At 60.4% G+C, this 22,047-nt stretch overlaps 1 protein-coding gene across 1 annotated transcript in view; it reads left to right on the top strand.

Annotated features, from left to right (window-relative positions):
- The window catches only part of SMC1A (structural maintenance of chromosomes 1A), a 57,955-nt gene extending 36,438 nt beyond the window's left edge, over window positions 1–21,517 (top strand). Inside the window, exons 16-25 of the mRNA XM_090126553.1 lie at window positions 1,316–1,457; window positions 2,322–2,467; window positions 3,743–3,896; window positions 4,864–4,974; window positions 6,584–6,740; window positions 12,721–12,875; window positions 16,618–16,769; window positions 17,583–17,652; window positions 20,356–20,466; window positions 21,402–21,517. Of these exons, the coding sequence (XP_089982679.1) occupies window positions 1,316–1,457; window positions 2,322–2,467; window positions 3,743–3,896; window positions 4,864–4,974; window positions 6,584–6,740; window positions 12,721–12,875; window positions 16,618–16,769; window positions 17,583–17,652; window positions 20,356–20,466; window positions 21,402–21,485 (1,282 nt within the window). The 3' untranslated portion in view covers window positions 21,486–21,517. The remainder of the gene's footprint in view (window positions 1–1,315; window positions 1,458–2,321; window positions 2,468–3,742; window positions 3,897–4,863; window positions 4,975–6,583; window positions 6,741–12,720; window positions 12,876–16,617; window positions 16,770–17,582; window positions 17,653–20,355; window positions 20,467–21,401) is intronic.
- Window positions 21,518–22,047: the final 530 nt, after the last annotated feature.

Genomic DNA, 22,047 nt, shown 5'->3' with positions numbered 1-22,047 from the left:
TTTGGGGTTCCCACCCAACTTCGAGGTCTTCCCACCCAAACTTTGGTGACCCCATACCCAACTTCAGGGTTCCCCCCCAACTTCGAGGTCTTCCCACCCAACTTTGGTGGCCCCTTACCCAATTTTGGGTGCTGAAACCCAACTTCGAGCCAACTTTCAGGTCTTCCCACCCAACTTTGGTGGCCCCATACGTAATTTTGGGCCTGAAACCCAGTTTTGGGGTCTTCCCACCCAACTTTGGTGGCCCCATACGTAATTTTGGGCCTGAAACCCAGTTTTGGGGTCTTCCCACCCAACTTTGGTGGCCCCATACGTAATTTTGGGCCTGAAACCCAGTTTTGGGGTCTTCCTACCCAACTTTGGTGGCCCCATACCCAATTCTGGGGTTTCCACTCAACTTTGGTGCCCTCATACCCAACTTTGGGGTTCCCACCCAACTTCGGTGGCCCTATACACAATTTTGGGTCTTGAAACCCATCTTTGAGCTCTTCCTACTAAATTTTGGTGGCCCCATACCCAACTTTGGGTCCTGAAACCCAACTTTGAGCTCTTCCCACCCAACTTAGGTGGCCCCATACCCAACTTTGGGTCCTGAAACCCAACTTCGAGGTCTTCCCACCCAAACTTTGGTGACCCCATACCCAACTTCAGGGTTCCCACCCAACTTTGAGCTCTTCCCACCCAACTTTGGTGGCCCCATACCCAACTTTGGGTCTTGAAACCCAACTTTCAGGTCTTCCCACCGAACTTCAGTGGCCCCATATCCAACTTTGGGGTCTTCCCACCCATATTTGGTTCCCTATACCCAACTTCGGGGTTCCCCCCTAACTTTGAGCTCTTCCCTCCCAACTTTGGTGGCCCCATACCCAATTTTAGGTCTCGAAACCCAACTTTGAGCTCTTCCCACCCAACTTTCATGGCCCCGTACCCAACTTTGGGTCCTGAAACCCAACTTTGAGCTCTTCCCACCCAACTTTGGTTGTCCCATACCCCATTTTGGGTCCTGAATCCCAACTTTGAGCTCTTCCCACCCAACTTTGGTGGCCCCATACCCAATTTTGGGTCCTGAAACCCAACTTTCAGGTCTTCCCACCCACCTTTGATGGCCCCATACCCAACTTTGGGGCTTCCACCCATCTTTGAGCCCTATACCCAACTTAGGGTCTTGAAACCCAACTCTGAGCTCTTCCCACCCAACTTTGATGGCCCCATACCCAACTTCAGTGTTCCCACCCCCCTTCGCTGTCTCTGTACCCAATTTTGGGGTAATTATGGGGAAAATTCAGACCCCCCCCACCCCTATTTCCACCCCCAGGTTGGAATTTGAGAACCAGAAGACCCGGCTGGGCATCCAGCTGGACTTCGAGCGCAACCAGCTGCGGGAGGACCAGGAGAAGGTGCTGATGTGGGAGCAGGGCGTGCGCAAGGACGAGGCCGAGATCGAGAAGCTGAAGAAGGTGAGGAGTTTGGGGTCCCCTCCCCTCTCAATTTTGGGGTTCCCAACCAATTTTGGGGTTCCCATCCAACTTTGGTGGCCCTATAACTGACTTCAGGGTTCCCACCCAACTTTGGGGTCTTCAAACCCAAATTTCAGGTCTTCCCATCCAACTTCGAGGTCTTCCCACTCAACTTCGGTGGCCCCATAGCCAACTTTGGTGGCTCCATACCCAATTTTGGGGTCCCCCCCCCCACCCGACTTCGGGATTCCCACCCAACTTTGGTGGCCCCATACCCAATTTTGGGTCTTCAAACCCAACTTTGAGCTCTTCCCACCCAACTTTGGTGGTCCTGTACCCAATTTTAGGGTATCCACCCAACTTCGGTGGCCCTATAACCAATTTTGGGGTTCCCACCCAACTTTCATGGCCCTAGACACAATGTTGGTGGCCCTATACTCAACTTTGGTGGCCCCATACCCAACATTGGTGGCCCTATACCCAACTTTGGGTTCCCCCCACCGAACTTTGGGATTCCCACCCAACTTTGGTGGCCCTATACCCAACTTTGGTGGCCCTGTACCCAACTTTGGTGGCCCTATACCCAACTTTGGTGGCCCTGTACCCAACTTTGGTGGCCCTATACCCAATTTTGGGGTCTTCCCACCCAACTTTGGTGGCCCTGTACCCAATTTTGGGGTCTTCCCACCCACCTTTGAGGTTCTCCAACCCAACTTTGGGGTCTTCCCACCCAACTTCGATGACCCCACACCCAACTTTGTGTCCCCCCCACCCAACTTTGACCTCATCCCTTCTCCTCGCCGCTTCCTCCCCCACACCTTATGACCCCCCCCCACCAAAATTGGGGACCCCCACCCCCCCCAGGAGGAGCAGAGGCACATGAAGATCATCGACGAGACGATGGCGCAGCTGCAGGACCTGAAGAACCAACATTTGGCCAAGAAGTCGGAGGTCAACGACAAGAACCACGAGATGGACGAGATCCGCAAGAAGCTGGGCGGGGCCAACAAGTGGGCGGGGCTTAATTGGGGGAGGGGCTTAATTGGGGGAGGGGCGTAATTGGGAGGAGCTTAATTGGGAGGGGCGTAATTGGGAGGGGAGGGGCTTTGGAGGTGGGGTTGTAGCTTTGAGGTCAGTGCAGAGCATTTGGGGGCGGAGCCAGGGATGGAGGGGGCGGGGCTTAATGAGGGTGGGGCTTAAATGGTGGGGGAGGGGCTTAATGAGGGGAGGGGCTTGATGAGGGAGAGGGGCGTAATTGGGAGGGGAGGGGCTTTGGAGGTGGGGTTGTGGCTTTGGGATCAGTGCAGAGCCTTTGGGGGCGGAGCCAGGGATGGAGGGGGCGGGGCTTAATGAGGGTGGGGCTTAAATGGTGGGGGAGGGGCTTGATGAGGGGAGGGGCTTGATGAGGGGGAGGGGCATAATTGGGAGGGGGCGGGGCGTAATTGGGAGGGGAGGGGCTTTGGAGGTGGGGTTGTGGCTTTGGGGTCAGTGCAGAGCATTTGGGGGCGGAGCCAGGGATGGAGGGGGAGGGGCTTAATTGGAGGTGGGCTATGAGCCAGAAGGGTGTGGCTATGAACCACTGGGCAGGGCTAAGAGTCTGTGGGCGTGGCTATGATCTTGTGGGCGGGGTCAGGCGGCTGTGGGCGTGGCTATTAGTCTGTGGGTGGGGCTCTTATGTGGGCGGGGCCAGGAGCCAGTGGGCGGGGCTACGGGCATTTGAGCACAGCCTGGAGTCAGTGGGCGGGGCTATGAGCCTGTGGGCGGGGCCAGGGGATTATGGGCGTGGCTATTTTCTTCTGGGCAGTGTCAGGAGGCTGTGGGCGGGGCTATGAGGCTGTGGGCGGGGCCTGGAGCCAGTGGGCGGGTCCCGGGTTCAGTGGGCGGGGCTATGGTTCGAAGGGCGTGGCTATGAGCCTGTGGGCGGGGCAATGAGGCTGTGGGCGGGGCAATGGGGCTGTGGGCGGGGCCTGGAGCTAGTGGGCGGGCCCCGGGTTCAGTAGGCGGGGCTTTGGTCCAAAGGGCGTGGCTATAAGCCTGTGGGTGGGACAATGAGGCTGTGGGCGGGGCCTAGAGCCAGTGGGCGTGTCTTTCACCCAGTGGGCGGACCCTGGGTTCAGTGGGCGGGGCTATGGTTCAAAGGGCGTGGCTATGAGCCTGTGGGCGGGGCTATGAGCCTGTGGGCGGGGCTATGAGCCTGTGGGCGGGGCCAACCGCATCCCAGCCCCATTCCCTTCTCCACGCACGCGCTCTGTGACCCCCTGTGTCCCCCCCCCGCCGCCCCCCAGGGAAATGACCCACCTGCAGAAGGAGGTGACGGCCATCGAGACAAAGCTGGAGCAGAAGCGCAGCGACCGCCACAACCTGCTGCAGGCCTGCAAGATGCAGGACATCAAACTGCCCCTCTCCAAGGGCACCATGGACGACATCAGCCAGGAAGAGGTTAACCCCCCCCTCCCCCCTCCCCAACCCCCCCAAAGTGGCTCCTGAGATCAATTGGGGGGGGGCTCAGGACCCTCCCAGCTTCTCTTTGTCCCCCACTATGGGGCCACTGGGGGCTCATGACCCCATAACCCCCCTCCTATGGGTTCATTTTTGGGCTCAGGATTCCCCTGACCCTTCTTTGTTTCCTTCTGTTTGGCTACTGAGGGGCTCAGGACCCCCCCCCCCAAACCCTTTTAGGGGCCATATTAGGGCTCAGGACCTCCCGACCTCTCTTTGTTCTCCCCCCATAGGGACATTTTGGGATTCAGGAGCCCCGAACCCATCTATTCCCCCCCCCCTATGGGGCCATTGAGGGGCTCAGGACCCCTTCAACCTCTCTTTGTCCACTCTTATGGGGCCATTTGGGGGGCATAGGACCCCCACAAACCCTTTATGTCTCCCCCCATACAACTGTTTTGGGGTTTAGGAGCCCTGAATCCCTCTATGACTCCTTGTGGGGCTACTGGGGGGGAGCTCAGGATGCCCTCACCTCTTTGTCCTCGGCTATGGGGCCATTGGAGGGCTCAGGACCCCGCAGCCCACCTACGTTCTCCCCTATGGGGCCGTTTTTGGGTTCAGAACCCCCCGACCTCTCTTTATCTCATTCCTATAGGGACATTTTGGGGTTCAGGACTCCCCGACTCCTCTGTGTGTCCTTTTGTGGGGCCACTGTGGGGCTCAGGAGCCCCAAACATCTTTTTAGCCACCTCCTATGGGGGTCACTGCAGGCTCAGGCCTCCCCCAACTCCCTTTTGTCCCCCCCACTTCAGGGCCATTGGATGCTCAGGCCAACCCCAACCTCTTATAGAGTCCTGTGGGGGCCACCGTGGGGATCAGTCCACCCCCCAACCCCTTTTGTGACCCACATCGGGCTCTGGGGGGCCACTGGGGGGACTCAAGACCCCTTTTTCTCCCCCCCCCGTAGGGCAGTGGTGGTGGGGAGGAAGCAGGCAGCGGCTCTCAGCGCTCCTCCAGTCTCTACGCCCGCGAAGCACTGATAGAAATCGACTACAGCGACCTGCCTGAGGAGCTCAAGGTGCGACGGCCCTTTAAGGCAGGCCCCGCCCACCTCCCCCCGCAAGCCACGCCCACTTCTTATAAAGCCCCGCCCATTTACCTACCATTCCTCTGGTCCCCATATAGAGCCACCCTTTGGCCACTCCCACTACTCATTTAGGCCACACCCACTTTTCTATGCCCCCCCTCAACTTAAGCCCCTCCCACTCCGCATTCAGGCCCCTCCTCCTTTACTATGGCCCCTCCCCCTCCATTTAGACTCCACTCCTTTTTACTGGGGCCACGCCCCCATTACCATAAGCCCCACCCACCTCTTCCTGCCTATAAGTGAGCCCAGTTTTGGAAGCCACGCCCCCTTGGTTCTGACCACGCCCCTTCACGCAAGCCACACCCCACTCCATTCATTCCTATGGGTGGACTCTGGGAAAGCCACACCCCCTAGAATGAGGCCACGCCCTCTCCCACGAGCCCCGCCCACTCGCATTCATTCCTATGGGTGACATTGGTCCCTCCCACCCCACACTCAAGCTCCGCCCCCTTCCCACTAGCTCCGCCCTCTCCATTCTTTCCTATGATGGACATGATCAGTACAAAGCCCCGCCCCCTTGAGTGAAGCCCCGCCCCCTCCATTCATCCCCATGATGGATGCACTGTGGACAAAGCCCCGCCCCCTTGAGTGAAGACCTGCCCCCTCCATTCATTCCCATGATGGACGCACTGTGGACAAAGCCCCGCCCCCTCCCCCAAGCCCCGCCCCCTCCATTCATTCCTATGATGGAAGCACTGTGTGCAAAAAGCCCCGCCCCCTTGAGTGAAGCCCTGCCCCCTCCACTCATTCCTATGATGGATGCACTGTGTGCAAAGCCCCGCCTCCTTGAGTAAAGCCCCGCCCCCTTGATTGAAGCCCCGCCCCCTCCATTCATTCCTATGGCTGAATTTAACCCGTTCCACGCCCCACCCTGCCCAAGCCCCGCCCCCTTGATTGAAGCCCCGCCCCCTCCATTCATTCCTATGGCTGAATTTAACCCGTTCCACGCCCCACCCTGCCCAAGCCCCGCCCCCTTGATTGAAGCCCCGCCCCCTCCATTCATTCCTATGGCTGAATTTAACCCGTTCCATGCCCCACCCTGCCCAAGCCCCGCCCCCTCCCACAAGCCCCACCTCCTCCATTCATTCCTATGGCTGAATTTAACCCGTTCCACGCCCCACCCTGCCCAAGCCCCGCCCCCTTGATTGAAGCCCCGCCCCCTCCATTCATTCCTATGGCTGAATTTAACCCGTTCCACGCCCCACCCTGCCCAAGCCCCGCCCCCTTGATTGAAGCCCCGCCCCCTCCATTCATTCCTATGGCTGAATTTAACCCGTTCCACGCCCCACCCTGCCCAAGCCCCGCCCCCTCCCACAAGCCCCACCTCCTCCATTCATTCCTATGGCTGAATTTAACCCGTTCCACGCCCCACCCTGCCCAAGCCCCGCCCCCTTGATTGAAGCCCCGCCCCCTCCATTCATTCCTATGGCTGAATTTAACCCATTCCACGCCGCACCCCGGCCAAGCCCCGCTCCCCCCCGACCCCACCCCCTTAAGCCCTGCCCCCATCGTGACCCCCCCCCCCATCCCCCCCCCCAAGGACGCTCAGGCAGAGGAGGAGATCCGGCAGGAGATGAACCAGCTGCAGCAGAGGCTGACGGAGCAGCAGAGCGTCCTGCAGCGCATCGCCGCCCCCAACATGAAGGCCATGGAGAAGCTGGAGAGCGTGCGGGACAAGTTCCAGGAGACCTCGGATGGTGGGGGGCCGGGGGGGCACCGAGGGGGTGGGGAGAGGGGGAGGGATGTGGGGACCCCAACCCCAGTGACCCCAAACTCAACCCAAGGACCCCAACCCCAAGGACCCCAACCCCAGTGACCCCAAACTCAACCCAGTGACCCCAGACTCAACCCAAGGACTCCAACCCCAGTGACCCCAAACTCAACCCAAGGACCCCAATCCCAGTGACCCCAAACTCAACCCAGTGACCCCAAACTCAACCCAAGGACCCCAAACTCGACCCAAGGACCCCAACCCCAGTGACCCCAGACTCAACCCAAGGACCCCAACCACAATGACCCCAAAGTCAAGCCAGTGACCCCAAACTCAACCCAAAGACCCCAACCCCAAGGACCCCAGACTCAACCCAAGGACCCCAATCCCAGTGACCCCAAACTCAACCCAGTGACCCCAAACTCAACCCAAGGACCCCAAACTCAACCCAAGGACCCCAACCACAATGACCCCAAACTCAACCCAAGGACCCCAACCCTAATGACCCCAGACTCAACCCAAGGACCCCAATCCCAGTGACCCCAAACTCAACCCAGTGACCCCAAACTCCACCCAAGGACCCCAACCCCAGTGACCCCAAACTCAACCCAAGGACCCCAAACTCAACCCAAGGACCCCAAACTCGACCCAAGGACCCCAACCCCAGTGACCCCAGACTCAACCCAAGGACCCCAACCACAATGACCCCAATGTCAAGCCAGTGACCCCAAACTCAACCCAAAGACCCCAACCCCAATGACCCCAGACTCAACCCAAGGACCCCGACCCCAATGACCCCAGACTCAACCCAAGGACCCCGACCCCAGTGACCCCAAACTCAACCCAGTGACCCCAAACTCAACCCAAGGACCCCAAACTCAACCCAAGGACCCCAACCACAATGACCCCAAAGTCAAGCCAGTGACCCCAGACTCAACCCAAGGACCCCGACCCCAATGACCCCAAACTCAACCCAGTGACCCCAAACTCAACCCAAGGACCCCAACCACAATGACCCCAAACTCAACCCAAGGACCCCAAACTCGACCCAAGGACCCCAACCACAATGACCCCAGACTCAACCCAGTGACCCCAAACTCAACCCAAGGACCCCAAACTCAACCCAAGGACCCCAACCACAATGACCCCAGACTCAACCCAAGGACCCCAACCCTAATGACCCCAGACTCAACCCAAGGACCCCAATCCCAGGGACCCCAAACTCAACCCAGTGACCCCAAACTCCACCCAAGGACCCCAACCCCAGTGACCCCAAACTCAACCCAGGGACCCCAAACTGAACCCAGGACCCCAACCCCAATGACCCCAAACTCAACCCAGTGACCCCAGACTCAACCAAAGGACCCCAAACCCAATGACCCCAAACTCAACCAAAGGACCCCAAACTCAACCCAAGGACCCCAAACTCCACCCAAGGACCCCAACCCCCATGACCCCAAACTCAACCCAAGTGACCCCAAACTCAACCCAGTGACCCCAGACTCAACCAAAGGACCCCAACCCTAATGACCCCAGACTCAACCCAAGGACCCCAATCCCAGTGACCCCAAACTCAACCCAGTGACCCCAAACTCCACCCAAGGACCCCAACCCCAGTGACCCCAAACTCAACCCAGGGACCCCAAACTGAACCCAGGACCCCAACCCCAATGACCCCAAACTCAACCCAGTGACACCAGACTCAACCAAAGGACCCCAAACCCAATGACCCCAAACTCAACCAAAGGACCCCAAACTCAACCCAGTGACCCCAAACTCCACCCAAGGACCCCAACCCCAGTGACCCCAAACTCAACCCAGGGACCCCAAACTGAACCCAGGACCCCAACCCCAATGACCCCAAACTCAACCCAGTGACACCAGACTCAACCAAAGGACCCCAAACCCAATGACCCCAAACTCAACCAAAGGACCCCAAACTCAACCCAAGGACCCCAAACTCCACCCAAGGACCCCAACCCCCGTGACCCCAAACTCAACCCAAGTGACCCCAAACTCAACCCAGTGACCCCAGACTCAACCAAAGGACCCCAAACCCAATGACCCCAAACTCAACCAAAGGACCCCAAACTCGACCCAAGGACCCCAACCCCAGTGACCCCAGACTCAACCCAAGGACCCCAACCACAATGACCCCAAAGTCAACCCAAGGACCCCAACCCTAATGACCCCAGACTCAACCCAAGGACCCCAACCCCCGTGACCCCAAACTCAACCCAAGTGACCCCAAACTCAACCCAGTGACCCCAGACTCAACCCAAGGTCCCCAACCCCAATGACCCCAAACTCAACCCAAGGACCCCAACCACAATGACCCCAAAGTCAACCCAGTGACCCCAAACTCAACCCAAGGACCCCAAACTGAACCCAGGACCCCAACCCCAATGACCCCAGACTCCACCCAAGGACCCCAACCCCATTGACCCCAGACTCAACCCAAGGACCCCAACCCCAATGACCCCAAACTCAACCCAAGGACCCCAAACTGAACCCAGGACCCCAACCCCAATGACCCCAAACTCAACCAAAGGACCCCAACCCCAATGACCCCAAACTCAACCCAAGGACCCCAACCCAAGTGACCCCAAACTCAACCTGATGACCTCAGTCCCACCCCCAATCACCCCAAAGACCTCAATCACGACCCCAAAGACCCCCAATGACCCCAAACCCAAAACCAAGGAACTCAATCTCATCCCCAAAAACCCCAAACACCTCAATCCCGACCCCAATGACCCCAAAGACCTCAATCACGACCCCAAAGACCCCCAATGACCCCAAACCCAAAACCAAGGAACTCAATCTCATCCCCAAAAACCCCAAACACCTCAATCCCGACCCCAAAGATCCCAATGACCCCAATGACCTCAATCCCAACCCTAATGTCCCCAAAGACCTCAATCCCGACCCCAAAGATCCCAATGACCCCAATGACCCCAAAGACCTCAATCCCAACCCCAATGACCCCGAAGACCTCAATCACCACCCCAAAGACCCCCAATGACCGCAAAGACCTCAATCCCAACCCCAAAGACCCCATATGACCCCAAAGACCTCAATCCCGACCCCAATGACCCCAAAGACCTCAATCCCGACCCCAATGACCCCAATGGCCCCGAAGACCTCAATCCCGACCCCAAAGTCCCCCGGCGACCCCAAAGACCTCAATCCCAACCCCAATGACCCCGAAGACCTCAATCCCAACCCCAATGACCCCAAAGACCTCAATCCCAACCCCAATGACCCCGAAGACCTCAATCCCAACCCCAGTGACCCCAATGACTCCGAAGACCTCAATCCCAACCCCAATGACCCCAATGACCCCGAAGACCTCAATCCCGACCCCAAAGACCCCCGGCGACCCCAAAGACCTCAATCCCAACCCCAATGACCTCGAAGACCTCAATCCCGACCCCAAAGACCCCATATGACCCCAAAGACCTCGATCCCAACCCCTATGACCCCAATGACCCCGAAGACCTCAATCCTGACCCCAAAGACCCCCCGGCGACCCCAAAGACCTCGATCCCAACCCCAGTGACCCCAATGACCCCGAAGACCTCAATCCTGACCCCAAAGTTCCCAATGACCCCAATGACCCTGAAGACCTCAATCCCGACCCCAAAGACCCGTTATGACCCCAAAGACCTCAATCCCAACCCCAAATACCCCCAGCGACCCCAAAGACCTCAATCCCAACCCGAAAGATCCCAATGACCCCGAGGACCTCAATCCCGACCCCAAAGACCCCCAGCGACCCCAAAGACCTCAATCCCAACCCCAAAGATCCCAATGACCCCAAAGACCTCAATCCCAACCCCAATGACCCCAATGACCCCGAAGACCTCAATCCCGACCCCAACGACCCCCAACGACCCCAAAGACCTCAATCCCAACCCCACTGACCTCAAAGACCTCAATCCCGAACCCAAAGACCCCTGGCGACCCCAAAGACCTCGATCCCAACCCCAATGACCCCAATGGCCCCGAAGACCTCAATCCCGACACCAAAGTCCCCCGGCGACCCCAAAGACCTCAATCCCAACCCCAATGACCCCGAAGACCTCAATCCCAACCCCAGTGACCCCAATGACCCCGAAGACCTCAATCCCAACCCCAGTGACCCCAATGACCCCGAAGACCTCAATCCCGACCCCAAAGACCCCCGGCGACCCCAAAGACCTCAATCCCGACCCCAATGACCCCAATGGCCCCGAAGACCTCAATCCCAACCCCAATGACCCCAATGGCCCCGAAGACCTCAATCCCGACACCAAAGTCCCCCGGCGACCCCAGAGACCTCAATCCCAACCCCAATGACCCCGAAGACCTCAACCCCAACCCCAGTGACCCCAATGACCCTGAAGACCTCAATCCCAACCCCAGTGACCCCAATGACCCCGAAGACCTCAATCCCAACCCCAATGATCCCAATGACCCCGAAGACCTCAATCCCAACCCCAGTGACCCCAATGACCCCGAAGACCTCAATCCCAACCCCAATGATCCCAATGACCCCAAAGACCTCAATCCCGACCCCAATGACCCCGAAGACCTCAATCCGATCCCAAAGACCCCCCGGCGACCCCAAAGACCTCAATCCCAACCCCAAAGACCCCCGGCGACCCCAAAGACCTCAATCCCAACCCCAATGACCCCAATGACCCCGAAGACCTCAATCCCAACCCCAATGATCCCAATGACCCCGAAGACCTCAATCCCAACCCCAGTGACCCCAATGACCCCGAAGACCTCAATCCCAACCCCAATGATCCCAATGACCCCGAAGACCTCAATCCCGACCCCAATGACCCCGAAGACCTCAATCCGATCCCAAAGACCCCCCGGCGACCCCAAAGACCTCAATCCCAACCCCAAAGACCCCCGGCGACCCCAAAGACCTCAATCCCAACCCCAATGACCCCAATGACCCCGAAGACCTCAATCCCAACCCCAATGATCCCAATGACCCCGAAGACCTCAATCCCAACCCCAGTGACCCCAATGACCCCGAAGACCTCAATCCCAACCCCAATGATCCCAATGACCCCGAAGACCTCAATCCCGACCCCAATGACCCCGAAGACCTCAATCCGATCCCAAAGACCCCCCGGCGACCCCAAAGACCTCAATCCCAACCCCAAAGACCCCCGGCGACCCCAAAGACCTCAATCCCAACCCCAGTGACCCCAATGACCCCGAAGACCTCAATCCCAACCCCAATGATCCCAATGACCCCGAAGACCTCAATCCCAACCCCAGTGACCCCAATGACCCCGAAGACCTCAATCCCAACCCCAATGATCCCAATGACCCCGAAGACCTCAATCCCGACCCCAATGACCCCGAAGACCTCAATCCGATCCCAAAGACCCCCCGGCGACCCCAAAGACCTCAATCCCAACCCCAAAGACCCCCGGCGACCCCAAAGACCTCAATCCCAACCCCAATGACCCCAATGACCCCGAAGACCTCAATCCCAACCCCAATGATCCCAATGACCCCGAAGACCTCAATCCCAACCCCAGTGACCCCAATGACCCCGAAGACCTCAATCCCAACCCCAATGATCCCAATGACCCCGAAGACCTCAATCCCAACCCCAATGACCCCGAAGACCTCAATCCGATCCCAAAGACCCCCCGGCGACCCCAAAGACCTCAATCCCAACCCCAAAGACCCCCGGCGACCCCAAAGACCTCAATCCCAACCCCAATGACCCCAATGACCCCGAAGACCTCAATCCCAACCCCAATGACCCCAATGACCCCGAAGACCTCAATCCCAACCCCAGTGACCCCAATGACCCCGAAGACCTCAATCCCAACCCCAATGATCCCAATGACCCCGAAGACCTCAATCCCAACCCCAGTGACCCCAATGACCCCGAAGACCCCAATCCCGACCCCAAAGACCCCCGGCGACCCCAACCCCCCGCCCCGCAGAGTTCGAGGCGGCGCGGAAGCGGGCCAAGAAGGCCAAGCAGGCGTTCGAGCAGATGAAGAAGGAGCGCTTCGACCGCTTCAACGCCTGCTTCGAGTCCGTGGCCACCAACATCGACGAGATCTACAAGGCGCTGTCCAGGAACAGCAGCGCGCAGGTGGGGCTGCGGGCGTCGGGGTCGGGGCTGGGGGTCGGGATTGGGGTCATTGGGGTCTTTGGGGTCTTTGGGATCAGGATTGGGGTCATTGGGGGCTTTGGGGTCGGGATTGGGGGCTTCGGGGTCTTTGGGGTCGGGATTGGGGGCTTCAGGGTCTTTGGGATCAGGATTGGGGGCTTTGGGGTCTTTGGGGTCGGGATTGGGGGCCGCCAGGGGCTTCGGGGTCAGGATTGGGGGCTTTGGGGTCTTTGGGGTCGGGATTGGGGGCAGCCGGGGGTTTCAGGGTCGGGATTGGGGGCTTTGGGGTCTTTGGGGTCGGGATTGGGGGCCACCAGGGTCTTTGGGATCAGGATTGGGGTCATTGGGGCCTTTGGGGTCGGTATTGGGGGATTCAGGGTCTTTGGGATCAGGATTGGGGTCATTGGGGTCTTTGGGGTCGGGATTGGGGGCTTCAGGGTCTTTGGGATCAGGATTGGGGGCTTTGGGGTCTTTGGGGTCGGGATTGGGGGCCACCGGGGGCTTCAGGGTCAGGATTGGGGTCATTGGGGTCTTTGGGGTCGGGATTGGGGGCCGCCGGGGGCTTCAGGGTCGGGGCTGGGGGCTTCGGGGTCGGGATTGGGGTCATTGGGGTCTTTGGGGTCGGGGTTGGGGGGCCGCTGGGGGCTTCAGGGTCGGGGTTGGGGGCTTCGGGGTCTTTGGGATCAGGATTGGGGTCATTGGGGTCTTTGGGGTCAGGGTTGGGGGCAGCCGGGGGTTTCAGGGTTGGGATTGGGGGCTTTGGGGTCTTTGGGGTCGCGATTGGGGGCCACCAGGGGCTTCAGGGTCAGGATTGGGGTCTTTGGGGTCTTTGGGGTCAGGATTGGGGGAAGCCGGGGGCTTCAGGGTCGGGGTTGGGGGCTTTGGGGTCTTTGGGGTCGGGGTTGGGGGGCCGCCGGGGGCTTCAGGGTCGGGGTTGGGGGCTTTGGGGTCTTTGGGGTCGGGATTGGGGTCATTGGGGTCTTTGGGGTCGGGATTGGGGGCCGCCGGGGGATTCAGGATCGGGATTGGGGTCTTTGGGGTCGGGATTGGGGGCAGCCGGGGGTTTCAGGGTCGGGATTGGGGGCTTTGGGGTCTTTGGGGTCGGGATTGGGGGCCGCCGGGGGCTTCAGGGTCGGGATTGGGGTCATTGGGGTCTTTGGGGTCGGGGTTGGGGGGCCGCCGGGGGCTTCAGGGTCGGGATTGGGGGCTTCGGGGTCGGGATTGGGGTCATTGGGGTCTTTGGGGTCAGGCTTGGGGGCTGCCGGGGGCTTCAGAGTCGGGGCTGGGGGCTTCGGGGTCGGGATTGGGGTCATTGGGGTCTTTGGGGTCGGGATTGGGGTCTTTGGGATTGGGTTTGGGGGCTTCACGGCAGGATTTTGGGCCTCTGGGGGCTTCGGGGTCGGGGCTGGGGTCATTGGGGTCTTTGGGGTCGGGATTGGGGTCTTTGGGATTGGGTTTGGGGGCTTTGGGGTGGGATTTAGGGCTTCCGGGGGCTTTGGGGTTGGGATTGGGGTCATTGGGGTCTTTGGGTTTGGGGTTGGGGGCCGCCGGGGTCTTTGGGATTGGGTTTGGGGGCTTTGCAGCGGGATTTTGGGCCTGGAGGGGCTTCGGGGTCGGGACTGGGGGCTTCGGGGTTGGGATTGGGGGCTTCAGGGTGTTTGGGATCAGGATTGGGGTCATTGGGGTCTTTGGGGTTGGGGCTGGGGGCAGCCGGGGGCTTCGGGGTCGGGGCTGGGGGCTTCGGGGTTGGGATTGGGGGATTTGGGGTTGGGTTTGGGGGCTTCACGGCAGGATTTTGGGCCTCCGGGGTCTTCTGGTTCGGGGCTGGGGGCTTTGGGGTCGGGATTGGGGGATTCAGGGTCTTTGGGGTCGGGTTTGGGGGCCGCCGGGGACTTCGGGGTCGGGGCTGGGGTCATTGGGGTCTTTGGGGTTGGGGGCTTTGGGTCTTTGGGGTTGGGATTGGGGGATTTGTGGTCAGGATTGGGGTCATTGGGGTCTTTGGGATTGGGTTTGGGGGCTTTGGGGTGGGATTTAGGGCCTCTGGGGGCTTTGGGGTCGGGATTGGGGTCTTTGGGGTCTTTGGGGTTGGGATTGGGGGCTTTGGGGTTGGGATTGGGGTCTATGGGGTCTTTGGGGTTGGGGTTGGGGTTGGGATTGGGGGCTTGGGGGTTGGGATTGGGGTCTATGGGGTCTTTGGGGTTGGGGTTGGGATTGGGGTCTTTGGGGTTGGGATTGGGGTCTATGGGGTCTTTGGGGTTGGGGTTGGGGTTGGGATTGGGGGCTTGGGGGTTGGGATTGGGGTCTATGGGGTCTTTGGGGTTGGGGTTGGGATTGGGGTCTTTGGGGTTGGGATTGGGGTCTATGGGGTCTTTGGGGTTGGGGTTGGGGTGGGGATTGGGAGCTTTGGGGTTGAGTTTGGGGGACTTTGAGGTTGGGATTGGTTTGGGATTGGGGGCTTTGGGATCTTTGGGGTTTGGGTTCTTTGGGGTTGAGTTTAGGGTTGGGATTGGGGTCTTTGCGGTCTTTGGGGTTAGGATTGGGGGCTTTGGGGTTGGGGGCTTTGGGGTCTTTGGGGTTGGGGGCTTTGGGGTTGAGTTTAGGGTTGGGATTGGGGTCTTTGGGGTCTTCGGGGTTGGGATTGGGGGCTTTGGGGTTGGGATTGGTGGCTTTGTGGTCTTTGGGGTTGCATTTGGGGTCTTTGGGATTGGTATTGGGGTCTTTGGGGTTGGAATTGGGGTCTTTGGGGTTGGGATTGGTGGCTTTGGGGTCTTTGGGGTTGGGATTGGGGGCTTTGGGATCTTTGGGGTTTGGGGTCTTTGGGGTTGAGTTTAGGGTTGGGATTGGGGGCTTTGTGGTCTTTGGGGTTAGGATTGGGGGCTTTGGGGTTGGGGGCTTTGGGATCTTTGGGGTTGGGGGCTTTGGGGTTGAGTTTAGGGTTAGGATTGGTGGCTTTGTGGTCTTTGGGGTTGCATTTGGGGTCTTTGGGATTGGTATTGGGGTCTTTGGGGTTGGGATTGGTGGCTTTGGGGTCTTTGGGGTTGGGATTGGGGGCTTTGGGATCTTCGGGGTTTGGGGTCTTTGGGGTTGAGTTTAGGGTTGGGATTGCGGTCTTTGGGGTCTTTGGGGTTGGGATTGGTGGCTTTGTGGTCTTTGGGGTTGGGATTGGGGTCTTTGGGGTTGGGATTGGGGGCTTTGGGATCTTTGGGGTTGGGGGCTTTGGGGTTGAGTTTAGGGTTGGGATTGGGGTGTTTGGGGTCTTTGGGGTCGGGACTGGGGGCTTTGGGGTTGGGATTGGTGGCTTTGTGGTCTTTGGGGTTGCGTTTGGGGTCTTTGGGGTTGGGATTGGGGTCTTCAGGGTTGGGATTGGTGGCTTTGGGGTCTTTGGGGTCAGGATTGGGGTCTTTGGGGTTGGGATTGGGGGCTTTGGGATCTTCGGGGTTTGGCGTCTTTGGGGTTGAGTTTAGGGTTGGGATTGGGGTGTTTGGGGGTCTTTGTGGTCGGGATTGGGGTCTTTGGGGTTGGGATTGGGGTCTTTGGGGTTGGGATTGGGGTCTTTGTGGTCTTTGGGGTCTTCGGAATTGGGGTCTTTGTGTCATTTTGCCCACTGTGGGGCTGCTTTTGCTCATTTTTGGAGTCGTTTTCCCTCACTTTTGGGGTCCCCCCAAAACCCAACCCCAAATTCCCCCCCATCCACCCCAAAAAAAACCCCATATCCCCCCCCCAGGCCTTCCTGGGCCCCGAGAACCCCGAGGAGCCGTACCTGGACGGCATCAACTACAACTGCGTGGCGCCGGGGAAGCGGTTCCGGCCCATGGACAACCTGTCGGGGGGGGAGAAAACCGTGGCGGCGCTGGCGCTGCTCTTTGCCATACACAGGTATGGGGTGCGGGGCGTCGGGGTTGGGGTCGGGGCATTTGGGGTCGGGATTGGGGGATTTGGGGTCGGGAATGGGGGATTTGGGGTCTTTGGGGTTGGGATTGGGGGTCTTTGGGGTCTTTGGGGTCAGGATTGGGGGCTTTGGGGGCTTTGGGGTCAGGATTGGGGAATTTGGGGTCGGGAATGGGGGATTTGGGGTCTTTGGGGTTGGGATTGGGGGGCTTTGGGGTCTTTGGGGTCAGGATTGGGGGCTTTGGGGGCTTTGGGGTCAGGATTGGGGAATTTGGGGTCGGGACTGGGGGATTTGGGGTCTTTGGGGTTGGGATTGGGGGTTTCAGGGGCTTTGGGGTCGGGATTGGGGGATTTGGGGTCTTTGAGGTTGGGATTGGGGGTTTCGGGGCTTTGGGGTCAGGATTGGGGGATTTGGGGTCTTTGGGGTCGGGATTGGGGGCTTCGGGGGCTTTGGGGTCGGGATTGGGGGCTTTGGGGGCTTTGGGGTCGGGATTGGGGGCTTTGGGGTCAGGATTGGGGTCTTTGGGGGCTTTGGGGTCGGGATTGGGGGTTTCAGGGGTCTTTGGGGTCAGGATTGGGGGCTTTGGGGGCTTTGGGGTCGGGATTGGGGAATTTGGGGTCGGGATTGGGGGATTTGGGGTCGGGATCGGGGGATTTGGGGTCGGGATTGGGGGATTTGGGGTCGGGATTGGGGAATTTGGGGTCGGGATTGGGGGATTTGGGGTCGGGATTGGGGGATTTGGGGTCGGGATCGGGGGACCCCCCCGCCCCCCAACGTTTCGTTCTGCGCCGCGATGGCAGCTACAAACCGGCGCCGTTCTTCGTGCTGGATGAGATCGACGCGGCCCTGGACAACACCAACATTGGGAAGGTGGGGGGCACCGGACCCATAGAGACCCCCCACCCCATAGAGACCCCCAGCCCCATAGAGACCCCCCCCACCCCATAGAGACCCCCCAGCCCCATAGAGACCCCCAGCCCCATAGAGACCCCCCCCACCCCATAGAGACCCCCCAGCCCCATAGAGACCCCCAGCCCCATAGAGACCCCCCCCCACCCCATAGAGACCCCCCAGCCCCATAGAGACCCCCCAGACCCCCCCCCACCCCATAGAGACCTCCCAGCCCCATAGGGAACCTCCCAGCCCCATAGAGACCCCCCCAGACCCATAGGGAGCCTCCCAGCCCCATACTGACCCCCCCCACCCCATAGAGACCCCCCAGCCCCATAGAGACCCCCCCCAGCCCCATAGGGAACCTCCCAGACCCATAGGGAACCTCCCAGACCCATAGAGACCCCCCAGACCCCCCCCAGACCCATAGGGAACCTCCCAGACCCATAGAGACCCCCCCCACCCCATAGAGACCCCCCAGCCCCATAGGGAACCTCCCAGACCCCCCCCACCCCATAGAGACCTCCCAGCCCCATAGGGAACCTCCCAGCCCCATAGGAAACCCCCAGCCCCATAGAAATCCCCCACCCCATACTGACCCCTCCCAGCCCCATAGGGAACCTCCCAGCCCCATTGGGACCCCCCCAGACTCATAGGGACCCCCCCAGACCCATAGCAACCCTCCAGACCCATAGAGACCCCTCAGCCCCATAGGAACCCCCCCCAGACCCATAGGGACCCCCCCAGCCCCATAGAGACCCCCCCCAGCCCCTTAGGGACCCCCCAGCCCCATACTGACCCCCCCAGCCCCATACTGACCCCCCTCAGCCCCATAGGAACCCCCAGCCCCATAGAGACCCCCCCCCAGACCCATAGGGACCCCCCCAGACCCATAGAGACCCCCCAGCCCCATAGGGAACCTCCCAGCCCCATAGAGACCCCCCCAGCCCCATAGAGACCCCCCAGACCCATAGAGACCCCCCAGCCCCATACTGACCCCCCCCAGCCCCATAGGAACCCCCCAGCCCCATAGAGACCCCCCACCCCATAGGGAACCCCCCAGCCCCATAGAGACCCCCCTCAGACCCATAGGGACCCCCCCAGCCCCATAGAGACCCCCCCCAGCCCCTTAGTGACCCCCCAGCCCCATACTGACCCCCCTCAGCCCCATAGGAACCCCCCAGCCCCATAGAGACCCCCCCCCAGACCCATAGGGACCCCCCCAGACCCATAGAGACCCCCCAGCCCCATAGGGAACCTCCCAGACCCATAGAGACCCCCCAGCCCCATAGAGACCCCCCAGCCTCGTAGAGACCCCCCCAAGACTCCCCCAGACCCATAGAGACCCCACCAACCCCATAGGGACCCCCCCAGACCCATAGGGACCCCCCCAGCCCCATAGAGACCGCCCAGATCCATAGGGACCTCCCCAGTGCCATAGAGACCCCCCACTTTCTGACACCCCCAGCCCCATAGCGACCCCCCAGACCCATAGAGACCCCTCCCAGACCCATAGAGACCCCCCCAGCCCCATAGGGACCCCCCCCCCAGATCCATAGTGACCCCCCCAGACCAATAGAGACCCCACCATCCCCATAGGGACCCCCCCAGACCCATAGAGACCCCTCCCAGACCCATAGGGAACCCCCCAGCCCCATAGAGAGCCCCCACTTTCTGACCCCCTCAGCCCCATACAGACCCCCCCAGACCCATTGGGACCCCCCCAGCCCCATTTTCTGCCCCCCCCCAGACCCATAGAGAACCCGCAGCCCCACTTTGTGACCCCCCCCAGCCCCATTTTCTGCCCCCCCCAAGCCCCATACTGACCCCCCCAGCCCCATTTTCTGCCCCCCCCAAGCCCCACACTGACCCCCCCACCCCCATTTTCTGCCCCCCAGCCCCACTTTCTGACCCCCCAGCCCCATTTTCTGAGCCCCCCAACCCCCCAGCCCCACTTTCTGACCCCCCACCCCCATTTTCTGCCTCCCAGCCCCACTTTCTGTCCCCCCCAGCCCCATTTTCTGCCCCCCAGCCCCACTTTCTGACCCCCCCAGCCCCACTTTCTGCCCCCCAGCCCCACTTTCTGACACCCCACCCCCATTTTCTGCCCCCCAGCCCCACTTTCTGACCCCCCCAGCCCCATTTTCTGCCCCCCAGAACCACTTTCTGACCCCCCCCCCATTTTCTGCCCCCCAGAACCACTTTCTGACCCCCCACCCCCACTTTCTGACCCCCCAGCCCCATTTTCTGAGCCCCCCAACCCCCCAGCCCCACTTTCTGACCCCCCCACCCCCATTTTCTGCCCCCCAGCCCCACTTTCTGCCCCCCAGCCCCACTTTCTGACTCCCCCACCCCCATTTTCTGCCCCCCCCCCCCCCAGCCCCACAGGGACCCCCCCACCCCCATTTTCTGCCCCCCAGCCCCACTTTCTGACCCCCCAGCCCCACTTTCTGCCCCCCAGCCCCACTTTCTGACCCCCCCACCCCCATTTTCTGCCCCCCCCCCAGCCCCACAGGGACCCCCCAGCCCTGTTTTCTGAGCCACCACCCCCCCCCAGCCCCACTTTCTGCCCCCCAGCCCCACTCTGCCCCCCCCTCCCCCCAATGTTGGGATTCCCTCACCCCCCCCAGACCCCCCCCCCAATCCAAACTTTGTTCTTTACCCCCCCCGTCCCCCCCCCAGGTGGCCAATTACATCAAGGAGCAGTCGGCCTCCAACTTCCAGGCCATCGTCATCTCCCTGAAGGAGGAATTCTACACCAAAGCACAGAGCCTCATTGGCGTTTACCCAGAGGTGGGGGGGGGGCAACAAGAAATTGGGGGGGGGGGGCAAAAAAAAACCCTGGGGGGGGGGCAATGGGAGGCCTTATGGGGGTTATAATGGCAGCTGGGGGGGGGGAAGGGGGTTTTAGGGGGGTAATATGGATGCTGGGGGGGTAAAATGGCTCCTGGGGGGGTAAAGGTAGGGAGAAATGTACCTGGGGGGGGCAATAATATGGGGGGGGGGGCAAAATTATCCCTGGGGGGGCCAAAGGGAGACCTTATGGGGGTTATAATGGCAGCTGGGGGGGGGGAAAGGGGGTTTTAGGGGGGTAATATGGATCCTGGGGGGGTAAAGGTGGGGAGAAATACCCGGGGGGGGCAAAAAAATATGGGGGGGGGGGCAAAAAAAACCCTGGGGGGGGCAAAGGGAGACCCTATGGGGGTTATAATGGCAGCTGGGGGAGGGAAAAGGGGGTTTTAGGGGGGTAATATGGATGCTGGGGGGGGTAATATGGCTCCTGGGGGGTAAAGGTGGGGGGAAATACCCAAGGGGGGGCAAAAAAATATGGGGGGGGGGCAAAAAAAACCCTGGGGGGGGGCAAAGAGGGACCTTATAGGGGTTATAATGGCAGCTGGGGGGGGGGAAGGGGGTTTTAGGGGGGTAATATGGATGCTGGGGGGGTAAAGGTGGGGAGAAATACCTGGGGGGGGGAAATAGGGCGGGGGGGGGGGGGGGGCAAAATAACCCCGGGGGGGGGGGGGCAAAGGGAGACCCTATGGGGGTTATAATGGGATAAATACCCCCCCCCCCCCCATTGGGGTTAATTGTAGGGTGTGGGTTATGGGGTTTGAAGGGTTAATACCCTCCTGATTGGGGGGGGGGCGGCAGATGGTTGGGATCTGCCCCCCCCCCCCCTAATTATTTGTCCCCCCCCCCTCTAATTATTTGCCCCCCCCCCCCAACAGCAAGGCGACTGCGTCATCAGCAAAGTGCTGACCTTTGACCTCACCAAATACCCCGACGCCAACCCCAACCCCAACGACCAGTGACCCCCCCCACCCCAAAACCCCCCCCCACACACAAACACCCCCCCCCAAAATGACACCCCCACCCCCCCAAATATCGTGATATATGTGACCCCCCCCAAAAAAAACCAAAAACCTGAGATACAATCATGCTTCTCTTTGCCCCCCCCCCCATTCAGCCCTATAGCTGAGACCCCCCCCAAATTCTATACGCCCCCCCACCCCCGTATCCCCTCCCTTAATCCTATAAGCCCCCCCCAATCCTATATGACCCCCCATCCTCTCTGCCCCCCCCAGTATTTTATGACCCCCCCAGGCCTATATCCCCCCCCAATCCTATAAGCCCCCCCCAATCCTATATGCCCTCCCCATCCTATATGACCCCCCCCTCCAGTCCTTTATGCCCCCCCCAATTTTATATGACCCCCCCCAATCCTATATGACCCCCCATCCTATGTGACCCCCCCAATCCTATATGCCCCGCCATCCCTGTATCCCCCCCCAATCCTATAAGCCCCCCCAATCCTATATGCCCCCCCCATCCTACATGACCCCCCCCTCTCCAGTCCTTTATGCCCCCCCCAAT

Source organism: Phasianus colchicus, chromosome 29 (genome assembly GCF_987193195.1).
Source record: "Phasianus colchicus chromosome 29, bPhaCol1.hap1.1, whole genome shotgun sequence".
Classification (NCBI taxonomy): domain Eukaryota; kingdom Metazoa; phylum Chordata; class Aves; order Galliformes; family Phasianidae; genus Phasianus; species Phasianus colchicus.
Note: the sequence above shows the minus strand (reverse complement) of the source record. Positions and strands in the feature narration are given on the sequence as shown.